The sequence below is a fragment of the Gossypium raimondii genome, chromosome 1, assembly GCF_025698545.1.
Source record: "Gossypium raimondii isolate GPD5lz chromosome 1, ASM2569854v1, whole genome shotgun sequence".
Lineage (NCBI taxonomy): Eukaryota > Viridiplantae > Streptophyta > Magnoliopsida > Malvales > Malvaceae > Gossypium > Gossypium raimondii.
Window position 1 is genome coordinate 1501855 of NC_068565.1, and position 14142 is coordinate 1515996.

At 31.8% G+C, this 14142-nt stretch overlaps 1 protein-coding gene across 1 annotated transcript; it reads left to right on the plus strand.

Annotated features, from left to right (window-relative positions):
- The first annotated feature begins 5825 nt into the window (after positions 1-5825).
- LOC105774353 (ADP-ribosylation factor GTPase-activating protein AGD3) lies at positions 5826-13651 on the plus strand. The gene is made up of 19 exons (XM_012596835.2): positions 5826-6208; positions 7011-7087; positions 7741-7841; positions 8147-8217; positions 8600-8662; positions 8883-8927; positions 9063-9128; positions 9246-9293; positions 9394-9489; positions 9583-9624; positions 9917-10123; positions 10214-10345; positions 10462-10686; positions 10866-10952; positions 11036-11371; positions 11684-11829; positions 11945-12038; positions 12246-12733; positions 13236-13651. Exons 1-19 carry the CDS (start codon positions 6164-6166, stop codon positions 13348-13350), a joined length of 2484 nt encoding a protein of 827 aa, XP_012452289.1. The 5' UTR covers positions 5826-6163; the 3' UTR covers positions 13351-13651.
- Positions 13652-14142: the final 491 nt, after the last annotated feature.

Sequence of the window (14142 nt, forward strand, 5' to 3'; positions counted from 1 at the left end):
CCCCTACTCTACTTTTTGGATTTAAAAGTCCAATAAATAAATGTTAAAATTCTTTTATTAAATTCAAGACCATTACAACATAATTTCTTTTGGTATATGGATACTAAATGAGTATTTTATTATTTAAAGATGTCACACCGATGAATTTAACAAAATAATTTGAATGATTTTATAAATTGGAGTTGGAATTTTAGATCTGAAAAATAGGACTAAATTCTGAAAATAAAAGTAAAGGGACTAAATTCTAAATATATAAAGAATACATGGACTTTGAGCACATTTTGTCTTAAATAAAATATCGTCTCTAGTCCTTTTGGAGATTAGGAGGTTTGGTTCACTTGATGTAAGATTATATCTCGTAATCTTATATTTTGCACTAAAATTACCTTAATTGGATTCAAAACATTTTTATTACCCGTAATCTCACATTCCTTAAATAATATCGAGATGTTATAATATTGGATGTAATCCCAATATCACTCATTCCTTAGATTATCTCGAATTATAAGTTGAATCTGAAATTTTAAATAAATTTACTGTTTATTTTTATTTTAATTAAATTGTCCTTTTTTTACCAAGACAAAATTTAAGTCTAATTTATATATATATATATATTTATTTATTTATTTATATTTAAATAGTGGATTAAAGATTTACTTATTAGTATATTAATTATATTTACATTGCCAATAATTTCTAGGTTTAGTGACAAAAGTATTATGTTGTAGCTGTGAGAGTTTAGAATTAATCCAAAGCAATCCCATTCCCACCCCAATTATAAAAAAAATTATAATTATATTAATTATAAATTATGGTTGGTGATGCAAACACTTTTTATGAATTACTATAATTATGATTTATAAATTTAGTTAAACATAATATATCTACTTATTAATATATAAATTGTAATAAAAACAATAATTATCATAATTTACGTATTTGAGACTACAAAATATTTTTTTAATGATAACTAATTGGCATTTATTAAATGTGGAATAGTTCAGCATACCATAGTCTCCCCCCAACCCTCATTGAATAAGAGGATAATGCGCTTCAGCGCACTCAAACCCGTATCCTGTTGCACTGGTAACAATGTCGATGTCAATCGAGCTAAGATTCACTTAACAAAACTTCTTTGTTAAATGAACTAAGCTAGTTAAAAAACTAAATTCTACAAAGGTAATTTAGTAAAATGTGTTTTTAGGTAATCTTACATTCCGCCAACCAAATATAAAAAATTTTCATTCAAATCAAATGAACTAAACACGGAAATGTAGCATACCTAACACTCCACTTCGTAATCTTACATTTTTCTAATCTTATTACGTAAAGTAATCTCACATTTTTTTAACCAAACACCCAGAATGTGAGATTACAGGGTGTAATATTATATTTAGCAATGGTGCATTTGGTTTAAGGAATGCAATATTCTTAGGGGTAATGTGAGATTCCAATGCGGAATTTTCATGTTTGAGTTTCAAATATTATATTGAACCAGTAATCTTACATTCCCAATAGAGTCAAGATTTTGAAATATAAAGGGTAATTTCGGTACCAATTATTTATTATGTAATTTTATATTCCTTAATAATACAACTTTTTTTTTACAATTTGCCCTGTTTTTAATGACTTTATTTCATTTTATTAGACCAAAAATCATTTTGAATTAAGAATATACACTTATCATTTTTTTAATTTCACAAGTACAAATAATTATTTTGGAAAAAATAAATATATATTTTAGAGACATATGCTATTTTGCTAAATTTATTGTAAATTTTAAAATTCATCATTGGTAAAAGAAAAATTTGCATACTAAAACGTCTAAAATTGTTTCAACTTATTTACTTATATATGTTAGAAAAGAAAATCTATAATATGACAATTTAGTAAAATGCGTTTTATTGTAATATTATATTCGATCAACCAAATAACAAAACCTTACATTTCATCCAAATGAATAAAAACGGTAACATAACATACCCAGTAATGTGTAATTTTGCATTTCGATAATCTTATATTCCGTGAACCAATGTTCGTAATTCTTTTTTATTAAGGGAGCTAGAGATAAAAATGTAAACAAATAAGAGACCAAAACCAAAAATTTTATATTAAAATGCTTAAATTGAATTACTAATTCACTAGAGGGATTAAAAGTGTAATTGTATCATTTCATCTAATGGGACCAAATACCATTCATGCCCCCTTTGGATCAGCGCCTAAAGTTCGCGTTAGTGTTTTTGTGCCATTCTTGGGTTGATAATGTATATTTTGTATTAAAAAAATGTTATATATTTAGGTGTTGGATTAATATAATTTTTAGTTCCCGAATTTGGTAATTAAGTTCATTTTAGTACCAATATTTTTTGGGTCCATTTTGGCTCATGAAGTTGGCAGCTGGGTTTACTTTAACATCTAAACTTAGATTTCGTAAAAGTACAATGGCATGACACTTTTAATATTTGTACCACATTAGTACCTCGAAAATAAATATATATAATCTAAAAAATTTAAAAATAATAATTTTTTAAGTATTAGGTGATAATGTAACATAATATCGGCACGCTTTTACATGATACAATTTCAGGGACCAATGGCGGATTTAATTACCAAGTTCATATACCAAAATGGGCAAAAAAAATACATGTACCAAAATGAATCTAATTGTGAAATTTATGAGCCAAATTTTACATTAACCCTTAAGTATTTGTGTCAAATTATCCTTAAAATTGTATTTTGTCCAACTCTAATACATGTTTAGTTATTTATTAGTGGTTTTAGGGTTAAATGTTTGGGGTTTAAATCAAAATGAACACATGTGATGTCTATTTAAAGATTTCATTACAATCGGATATTTTGGAGTTTTTTTAAATCAACGATTGAAATAAAAAGGGACAGCAAGAAACACCAATTCACCGTCGATCATGTCACGTAAGTTTTTTCATTGAGAAACGTGAGTAATGGGTTTACCTTTAAATCAATTCAACTGATTACAACATCAAATACGAAAAGAAATTGATTTGATAATTGATATTTGATAATTGATTTAACAGGTTTTGAGTCACCAGCACAATTTTCTAATTTCTATCATTACTTAATCAAATGATTACAGTTATCTTATTTTCATCTTTTAACCACAACCATTGATTTAAAAAGAATTTCACTGTAACAAGATATTACGTTAAACAATAACATTATCATGAATTAGATGAAATTTTAGTGATTTTTTTGAATAAAAGCTAGGATTATTTATTAATGAAAACGGCAGCGCATCATACAATGACATAGATAGACTGCAAGTAAAACACCAAAGAAAACTCTAAACAAAAAAAAGATAACAGCTATTACCTCCTACCCACAGCCAAAGTAAAATCGAAAGAAAACCCAACCACCTCTGTTGACCCCCATCCCCGTAAATCAATAAAACCTTTGAAACGTCCAGCTCCAGAGTAAGAGAAATCCTGCCGTCACACCCGACAGTAGACGAGATAGAGGTACACGTCTCCAATGACGGTCCGCCCAGACTGAGCAACACATCCCACAAAACACCACCCTTAGCTCCTAGTCACACCATTACCATCGTCCAAATTTGAAGTGCCAGTCTCTTCCACCATCATTATTGTGGAAAAATCACCCGTCCATCAAGAAACTAATGACTTTCCCAAATTAACATGCTGATGTGAGATCTACTTGTGAATTTTTTTAATGTTCTATTTTATTTAATTTTTTCTTAAGTTTTAATTTATATAAATTAAATAAAACTTTTTTTTTTTACTATTTTGTCTGAACATGTCTGATGCGTCCACAAGTATGCAATAAATTTTTAAATTTCCACGTCAGGTTAAACTACTATTAATCTAATGGTTCCACGTCATTAATTTTATCAACCTACTTTAGGGTCTGTTTGATAGCCAGTAAAATATTTTCCGTAAAATGATTTCTGGAAAAATGCTTTACTTTTCTGTAAAATGATTTCTTGGAAAATATTTTCGGTGTTTGATTGAATCATGTAAAATATTTTCATTTGTTTGTGATTCCTAAAATATTTTACGAAAAAGTTATTTTTACATATATTAATATATATTAATAAATTTTTATATTTTAAATTATTTTTACATATATTGCAATGATTTATTTATAATAATACTCAATTATTAAGCTACAATATTAATCGTTATAAATTGAAAAAAACTAATATCAAATAAATTATTTGTAATTGTGTTAAAAAAACAAGTATTGAATAATTAAAAAAATAAGTTACTGGAAAATCGATAAATAGAAGCAATTTTCTACCGGAAATGAAGGAAGGAATGAAGGAGGCGATAAAGAGGAGAGCACGGAAAATGTCTTACGGAAATTAAAAGGGTAATACATTTTTCCTAAAATGTAACTCATTTTCCCTTGTTTTGGAGTTCATTTTCCAAATGGAAAATGTTTTCCGCCAATCAAACGCTGGAAAAGTTGGAAATGATTTTTCAGAAAATCAATTCCGTCAATCAAACAGACCCTTAAATTTAATAGTACAGGTTTTAAGTGCTCCAATTGATTATAGATGGACCAATTTGCTTACTTTTTAATTGTATAGGGACCCAAATGTACTTTTACAGTCCATAATGCATATATTTAGGTTCAATTGTACCTTACATCTTCAAATTGCGGCTCGTATTTTAAAACAATCGTTAAATTTTGAAACGTTTTAATTGAATTTTTTAAAGTATTAATATCATCTAAATCATGCCTTTTTATCTTTTATACGTCAGTTTTGACGTTAAATGTCGACTCGGATATAATGTGAATCAAAATTTAAGTCCATATGTACCTATGGCATAAAAAAGTTAAATTTCTTATAAAAAAAACACAGATAATATCATTAAAATTTATAAAGGTTAATTTTTAACATATCATATCCTAATCGTTCAATCGATAGATTTACGTGTGTTTAAAAGTTGATTTATGTATTTTAAATATGCTCTACTTCATATTCGAGCTAGTATTAACACCGAGACTAGCGGATGGAATTATTTCATATGATACTTATATTTTCAGGACTTAATTAAAATATTTTAAAATTTGTGGACAAATTTAGATAAAACAATTAAGGGAAAATGGAGAGAAGAAAATGAAATAATGTTTACAATTTTTTAGAATTATTAAAGTGTCAATAAAATTTAATATGAATTATTTTTAACGTGTTAGATTCAAGTTGCTCGTATACACGTTTTAAGAATTTGATCCAATTGGTATCTAAACCAAATTAGAATTTGGGTAATAGTTTAATAATCTCTAGTGGAAGTAACTAATGATGTTTGAATTGGGAATTGATCGAGGTATTGATTCGAAGAGTCACATTGAAACGGTATGGGTCAGTTGAATCAACTAAAAAAATAAATTGAACCATTTTTTATTTTTTAATCGAATTGGTCGAATCTCCAGTCGAATTGATGAATTTGTAGATTGACTAGTTTGACTATAGGTTCGGTTCTAAAAACATTGGAATTGACTAAGATTATAGCATGATTTTTATATCGGGAGAAAAATGAGATGGCATTTTTAAAAGGTTAAAATATGTATCGAGTTTTTGTATTTTCTGTATATTTAGAATAAGTGTTAACGAGGCTAACAATTGGACTTGAATTTTGAAATTAGAAAAGTAAAAGTAAAATAAAAAGGAAGGACTAATCTTCAAATGTGTGAAGAGTGTAGGGACTTGGATCAGATTTTAACCTTTTCTAAAACTCATGTTTTCTTTCTCACTTTACCTTTTTTTTTTCCTTCCTTTTCTGGTTTCTGGGTTTGTTTTTTTCTTGCCCGCTTTGAAACAAAATAGAAAAGTGAAAAAGAAAAAAAAAAAACTAAAAATTCTACAGTAAACAAACTTTATGCAAAAATTAATTAATTTTTTTTCTTTAAGTTAAACACCATAAAATCCATGAAATTCGAGCTGAATTTCTTTGAAAGCTGATTATTCTTCGTCAATTAAGCTCTTCAAGTAAATTCGTCTTTTAATTTTTTTCAAAAATCTTTTGTGGAGGTTTAAATCGAGCTGAAAAGGAGATCTCGTGAGGTTAAATTTTTTTTTTTGTTCATACGAAGGATCGAACATCATCAGTGTGATGGTAACTAAGATTCATCGTAAAGAGAACAAAGAATCGTCGCTTCCACAATGCATTTCGCTAAGCTCGATGACTCTCCCATGTTCCGCAAGCAGGTTCACTCTCTTTTCGCTTGCTTCGTGCTTCGTGTTCGAGGTTTAATTTTTTAGCTTTATTATTTCCGGGTTGCGTAATTTGATTGCCGGTTTAGTGAACTTTAGTGCTCCGTTTTTTTTTGCATTCTGCTGTTAAAGGGTAAAATAAGAAGAAGAAAATAAGTAAACAAGCGTTTGGCTGCTTTAGAAAAATTAGATATTTAGCTTGATGACGAATAGATATTAATTTGTGGCTTTTAGGGACTGATTGATGATGATTTGTATTATTAGGTACCATAGGTTTTCAATTATCCGATGGCTTCTTATGCTTTTTAATTTTGAGTTAATTAAGATCCTTTTATGATATATTCCTGGTGAACTTTTTATCATGAATATGTTTATCAAGTGCCAATCCTACATCTAAATTTGTCTTGGTAAAATGCTGATTGTAGTGGGATGGAGTATCTAAGTTTGCTTTTAAGACATTGTTTTCCTTTACTATTAGCATGGTTATGGTGAGGACATCTTCTAACTGTTGTTTCTCTTGGATTTTGAGCTGTTCTTATGCCTACGAAGATCATAGGTTGGTTAGCTTCTCTGATTTTTATGAGAAATGGATGTTGTTTCCATGCTTCCAATTCATTAGTGATTGTCTTTTTCGCCTTTATTTTGATTTTAGGTTTCAGAGTAAGTTATTTGATCTCTTGTCATGTTTATTTTGTTTTCTACACATGCTGATAATAGAGCCTTGTCAGAAAATGCATCTGTTTAGTTACTTATGGATCATATGTTGGTAATTCATTTGTTTTGTTTGGTGAGACAGATACAATGCATGGAGGAAAGCGCGGAGTTGTTACGGGAGAGAAGCTTAAGGTTTTTTAAAGGATGTCGAAAATACACGTATGTTTAGATCATCAAATTTTGTCTGTGTATCTTTTTGTTTTCAGTAAGCAAGATCTCTTTTTGCCTTATGAACTGATATGTATGAGAATGTGACATGGCCAAGCTAAGATTTCTAATCTAAATAAAGAAATAGCCCAGTATGTCTTTCACAAATGCGCTAAGTATTGGTTTATGTTTGTTTATTTATGCCTCTTGAACATAAAAGATGTCAATTGTGTAAATTAATTGTCATAACCTATTCTTGTTCCTACATTTCTGCTGTTTTGAGGAAGTCTCGTATGTTGAAATAGTTCCTCGTACATGCTGGTCAAGCATCTGATACAAAAGCCGAATGCAGCCTTGCATTCAAAGAAAAACTGACATTTTTGTATGCATTATTATTTTTGGTACTTGACCCTTCAAATAATTGATGGAAATCTGTGTTAAGTCGACACTTTCATTTACTTGAGGATGCTGATACGAATATCTTTTCCATTTCTGTAAAACTAGTTACATAATTGTAGCCCTCAACTGGAATAGACTTTTTATTCTTTTTCTTCTTGGGTTTTGTCCTTTGAAGAGGGAAGGAGGTGCAGTGGGGTTGCTACTGCTTGCTATTGGAGCCATGAGTTTCTGAAATATTCATTTGCATGTTTTTTTTCTGATTGCAGTGAAGGACTTGGGGAGGGATATGATGGTGACATAGCCTTTGCAAATGCCCTTGAAATGTTTGGTGGAGGCCATAATGACAATATTAGTGTGGCTTTTGGAGGTATGTATTTGCTCAATCTTTGTGCGAAAGTTGTTTATTGGAATTGCTCGAATGTTGGTTGCTACTTGATGCATATGCACCTTGAAGTGATTGGGCAGTCTTTAGTGGTAGTCGCTTCACTGTTGTTGCTGTAATGCTTCAGGTTGTAATATTTGTTGGGTTGATCCCCATAAGATGTCCAAAAGCCTCCTTATTACTTTGTCCTTTCGTTCTTTTGTTCAAGCATCACATGAAGATTTATTCTGGTGCAATGATTTTTATGGCACCATAGCAATAATTGTACCCTTTTTTTCCCACTTCTTTAGGGCCTGTTATGACCAAGTTTACCATAGCATTGAGAGAAATTGGGACATACAAGGAAATCCTTCGATCTCAGGTAAATTTCTGAAGTATCTTCTGAGCATGAATACCAAATTTACGAAAGTGAGGATATGAAAATGACTGATTTTGGATAATTCAATTCTTTGACACTCTCGAACTGCTGCTACAAGAATAGTAACTGAAAGACTGATTCATAATTTAGAAATTTCAGTCATAAATGAATATTTTTGTTTGTTATTTTCTTACTGGCTATCTAAAATTGCAGTGCACAATCTTAAAAACTGATCTCTTGTCATTTTTAGATCTCTGTTTTGAACATTGTGAGAATGTAAATGTTATAAATATATTGAACTTCAACACTGTATATAGTTTATTGTTCAATCATATTGATTTAAAATAGTATTGAAAATAGCAAACTGCTTTCTTTTCTTTCTCAGGTTGAAACCGAGCTAAATGAAAGATTAGTGCAGTTTGTTGATACTGATTTACTTGAGGTCAAGGTAACCCCTGGTTCTTCTTGCTTTTGAGATTTAAGCAGCCCTATAAATTTGGGAGGATGTGAAACTAAGTTAAAGCTGGCAACCAAATTAACTCTTGCTATAAAAATAGGTTGATATGTTTTGCTCTGATATAGGTTCATCTGAGGTTTAGTAATATGTGCATAGTTATACATATTTTATTTGATTAACTGTTGGTTTTAAAAATCTTATCTTAGTGCAGGAAGCACGTAAGCGCTTCGACAAGGCTAGTCTCATTTATGACCAGGTGCTTTAGATGCCTTTTTTGCTAGTGCAGTTTGTTGGCATGATTTTAATGTTTCTTGAATGTGATATTATAGGTCTTAAGTTGGTCTAAAATCATATTCATAGTTATATAATGCCAATTTGAATAATCTTACAGGCTCGGGAAAAGTTTCTTTCACTGAGGAAAAGTACGAAGAGTGATATTGCCAATGTTTTGGAAGAGGTATATTGCAAAATGGCTTGATAGTTTCTATTTTCTTGTATCTGACATTCTTACCTATGTATCTATCATATTGATGGAAAGTCCCTAAGTACTCTGACATTGTTGGAGTTATTCTAGGAACTTCATAATGCGAGGTCGACATTTGAGCAAGCTCGTTTCAATCTAGTGAGTGAATTGCTTGCTGATCAGTTTCTAAATTGATGTTGCTGTGATATTTCAGAATGTTCAAGATATGTAATGAGAGCACTGTGGTTTATAATTACAGGTAACTGCTCTTTCAACTGTTGAAGCAAAAAAGAGATTTGAGTTTCTGGAAGCAGTCAGTGGGACTATGGATGCACATCGTCGTTACTTCAAACAGGTGATCACATGGCAGGACTTCTCAATTTCTTTCTCATGTTTCTATCACTTGCTTAGTGCATTTCTTCTTATTATAAGTTTTGTTTATTTGTAGGGTTACGAATTATTGCATCAAATGGAGCCATATATTAATCAGGTTTGTTATCAATTATCATACAAGTTTTCTCTAGACTAAGACAAATATCTCTACATCTTCTCTAGCTTAGCTTTCTTTCCTTCATCCACTTCATTTCCTCAAAAGAGAAGAAAATAATATCCTATACCAAATATATATCGTTTATTTGATAGATTAGTCATAGCAGGTTATAAAATGCAAGCAAACCATAGCAGGGAAAAAAGTTGTATCTTGTCCTTTTTGATTATCCCTACATCCGTGGATTCACTATACTATTGATTGTGTGCTCATTGTTGAAATACAAGTCCTGCAGGTCTTGACTTATGCACGACAATCAAGAGAAAGATCAAACTATGAGCAGGCAGCTTTAAATGAAAGAATGCAGGAGTACAAAAGGCAGGTTGCCAGAGAGAGTAGATGGTCTTCTAATGGTTCTCCTAACGGAGATGGTATACAAGCAATAGGTAGAAGTTCACATAAAATGATAGAGGCAGTTATGCAGTCTGCTGCAAAGGGAAAGGTTTAAAGAAGCTTTTTATCTCAGAGCTCTGTTTGTGAGATTGTATTAGTCCCATCAATCTGCTTCTAAAACTGAAAAATACTCCTCCAGGTTCAAACTATTCGACAAGGCTATCTCTCAAAACGTTCGTCAAACTTAAGAGGAGACTGGAAAAGAAGATTTTTTGTCCTTGATAGCCGAGGAATGCTGTATTACTACCGCAAGCAGATTAGTAAATCATCTGTAAGAATCTTCCTGTTCTGCCCTTTGGAAAAAATATTGAGAACCAGGGTGCTTGAAGTTCATTCTATGATCAATGCTCTTTTCTGCTCTTATAATTGTTCTTCATCTATTGTTAGGGGTCTGGCAGCCACCTTTCCGGTCAGAGAAATAACTCTGATCTTGGATCTGGATTATTGGGTCGGTGGCTTTCTTCTCATAATCATGGTGGCGTACATGATGAAAAATCCGTTGCCCATCACACTGTGAACCTGCTTACATCAACTATTAAAGTTGACGCTGACCAGTCAGATTTGAGATTTTGTTTTAGGATAATTTCTCCAACAAAGAATTACACTTTGCAGGTATGACTTATGCGTGGGCTGTAGTTCTTATAGGGGTTAATATATGTATACACACAAATCGTTTCTGGGATCAACCTATTGACAAATCATTGTGCCAAAAATGTTACACTCGTGAAGGATTGAGGGTTATTATTTGGCAATTGATCCTCAATAATGTTTGATTGTGCTTGTCAGTGCAGGCAGAGAGTGCACTAGATCAGATGGATTGGATTGAGAAAATAACTGGGGTTATTGCTTCATTACTTAATTCTCAGGCTCCTGAGAGGGTAATTATTAAAGATGTAGCATGAGTTTCAAGTATCGATTTCCTTATCATTATATTGACAATTATATTCCAATACTGTTTCAGTGTCTTTCTTCTAGTCCCATGGGAAGTGGTCATCATCGATCTACCAGTGAGAGTTCGTTTGAAAGTTCTGATTTTGATCATACTGCTGGTGAAGAATATACCTCTGAGAGAAACCTTGTTAATGCACATAATGAACACCAATCAAAAGCTTCACAACATCTAAGGTCCTCTATAAAAATCGAAAAGCCAATTGATGTACTGCGAAGAGTATGTGGCAATGATAAATGTGCAGATTGTGGTGCCCCTGAACCCGATTGGGCATCTTTGAATCTGGGTGTTCTTGTTTGTATTGAATGTTCCGGTGTTCACCGTAATCTCGGTGTTCACATATCAAAGGTAAATTTAATAAATTATATCTATTACCTTTTTCTGCATTCCTTATTGAGAATCCTGCATCACTAAAACTAAAGTATTTTATTTATCGATTGTTCTTTCTCTTGATTTTCTTATGTTTAATCAGTCATTGGTTCTCAGTAATGAAGGGGTAGCTTGATCTTGCTTGTTGGAGTTTGTATTAGTTGTTTCCGTAGACAAAACATTTTCTACTGAAATGAACTCTTTACTCGGGAAAAAAAATCACTCGGGAATGGTACCAATGTTGCCTCATCATTTATGTAACTCTTAATTTTCTGTTGGTTAATATTTCAGGTTCGATCACTTACTCTTGATGTAAAAGTATGGGAGCCCTCTGTTATAGGTTTGTTTCAATCTCTCGGCAATACCTTTGCTAACTCAGTTTGGGAGGAATTTTTGCAGTCAAGAAGTGCTCTCCATGTCGATCTCACCCTTACGGGGTAAATATATATATATTAATTTATATATGTTTAAAATAAGATATTTCCAGTAATATAAAACCGAACTTGATTCTTTTGCTGCTTGTTACTAACGCTTGTTATTCCGGTGATGAAGCTTTTACAAGTCTGATAAACTGCAGTTGCTTCTTACGGGCAAGCCTTGTCATACTGATTCTATATCTGCAAAGGAGAAGTTCATTCATGCAAAGGTCAAGCATTTCCCATGTATTCTAGTCTTTACATTATTATTATTTTAGATAGTTGCGTGAGATGATTTTTTTTATTATTATTTAATTTTGATGATTCTGAAAGTCCGACAATATTTTCAGGCTTAAAATATATACATATTTTCTAACAATTTACAATTATTCAACTAGCATAAACTTGACGGAAATTTCTGTTTCTTTTGATCGCAGTACGCAGAAAAGCTTTTCGTTCGCAAGCCTAAAGACAAGCAACATCCTAATCCCGTGGCACAACAGATTTGGGAGGGTGTTCGTGCCAATGACAAGAAGGCTGTATACCGTTATATTGTTAGTTGTGAAGCAGATATAAATGCAGTGTACGAACAATCTCCCGGGCCTTCATTAACCCTTGCCAAAGCGCTGCTACTGCAAGAACATGCGAATGCTGATAACAGCTCCAGTTACATAGCAGCAGATTCATCTGATAGATCCTCTGCTAGCTCATTCAACTTGCTGGGAACCAGTGAGAGCCAAATCACAGACGATTTTGATGGTTGCACCCTACTTCACCTTGCCTGTGAAACTGCTGACATTGGCATGCTTGAACTTCTATTACAATGTGGAGCAAATATAAATGCAATGGATTCAAGAAGTCAAACGCCACTTCATCGATGTATTCACCGAGGCAAAACGGCATTTGCTAAATTACTACTTACCAGGTGATTTACTCATCTTTGCTACATTGTGTTTATATCTGCTTTGTTTTCATGCCTTTGATCTGCATACCATATACATCAGTAAAAGTATCATCGAGACGCCTATACTAGAAGTCAGATTGCATTTTACCTCTACTCAAAAATGGGTAAAGTAATCTTTAGATTAAAGAGCAAACTGGTTAGTGTGTTAAAAATTCCATTCGTTTCTACTGTTAAAAACTAATTTTTATACGTCAGCATGAGGTAGATGTGGCATGCCACGTGTCACTATCTGAGTATTCCATCAGCCACGTCAGTTTTAAAACGTATAAATGAATGAAATTTTTAATAGAAAGAACTAATTTGCTCTTTTGATCTAACGTATAGGACTAATTTGCCTATTTTTTAAGTAGAAGAGGTAAAATGCAATCTGACTTCTAGTACAGAGACTTCTATGGTACTTTTACCTGTATACATCGTATCTACCGTATTTGGAATGTCATGACAATGTATGTGGTTTTTGCAGGGGAGCGGATCCACATGCGATAAATAGGGAAGGGAAAACCCCTCTTAAACTTGCAGTAGAATCTGATATCAGTGACAGTGAGGTCCTTGCTTTATTAGCAGACGCCAACCGGTAAATTCCCCGAAAAAAAGAAAGTAAGTACGACTCGAACCTGAAGTGTGGAATTTGAAAATCGTATTCGTTTTTATTTTTTGTGTGTGTGTAATTTACTAAATCTATGGATGTCAGTAGTGTTTGGTTTGATGGGGGATTTTAGAGGAGAGTGAAAATGGAATGTGGTAAAGGCAATGGCATGCAATGTGTTTTGTGTTTGCTAGTTTTGTTCCTTTTCATGGTGGGAGCTGTTGAGTTGAGGATTAGATTTTAGGGCAATTCTGTGTTCTTACATTTGTTTTATTCAGATGCTTTGTTCTGCATTCTCTCTCTCTCTCTCTATATATATATATCTGTCGACTAACTACTTGTATTCGGTAGTCACATTGATCTTGACTAGATTCCGAATTGGGGGTAAGTTGGATCCCCAAATCGGAGAGCATCTCCGATTGAATAATTACAACTCGATGTTGTTTAAGGTTATGTTCTCCAATGCTTCTCAGATGAGTTTTTTCATTAAAAAATATTTTTCCTTAAAAAGCAATAAAGAATAGACGTCAATGTAGAAAATTTTTTAACTTATTTTAAGTGTTTTTCCCAGATGAAAAATCAGAATTTTTTAGCTTTTTTCAGCTCAAAAGTGCTTTTGGCTGATATTTTACTTTTTTAACCTTACTATTTCTTTTTCCAAATAGACGTTAGAACTTAGAATTAATTAAAAATAGTACAAATGTGTTAAAAGTATTAATTAAAAATAAAAATAATTTTAAAATAATGCAATTGTGTCAATATCTAATTACAAATATTTAATTAT

What these genes read in the sequence shown, in the direction of transcription:
- LOC105774353 (XM_012596835.2), top strand. Translation starts at nt 6,164, where the DNA reads ATGCATTTCGCTAAGCTCGATGACTCTCCCATGTTCCGCAAGCAG. An exon ending in CTGATTTACTTGAGGTCAAG is followed by an intron (nt 8,663 to 8,882) that starts GTAACCCCTGGT and finishes ATCTTAGTGCAG; the next exon opens with GAAGCACGTAAGCGCTTCGA. An exon ending in AGCAAGCTCGTTTCAATCTA is followed by an intron (nt 9,294 to 9,393) that starts GTGAGTGAATTG and finishes TTATAATTACAG; the next exon opens with GTAACTGCTCTTTCAACTGT.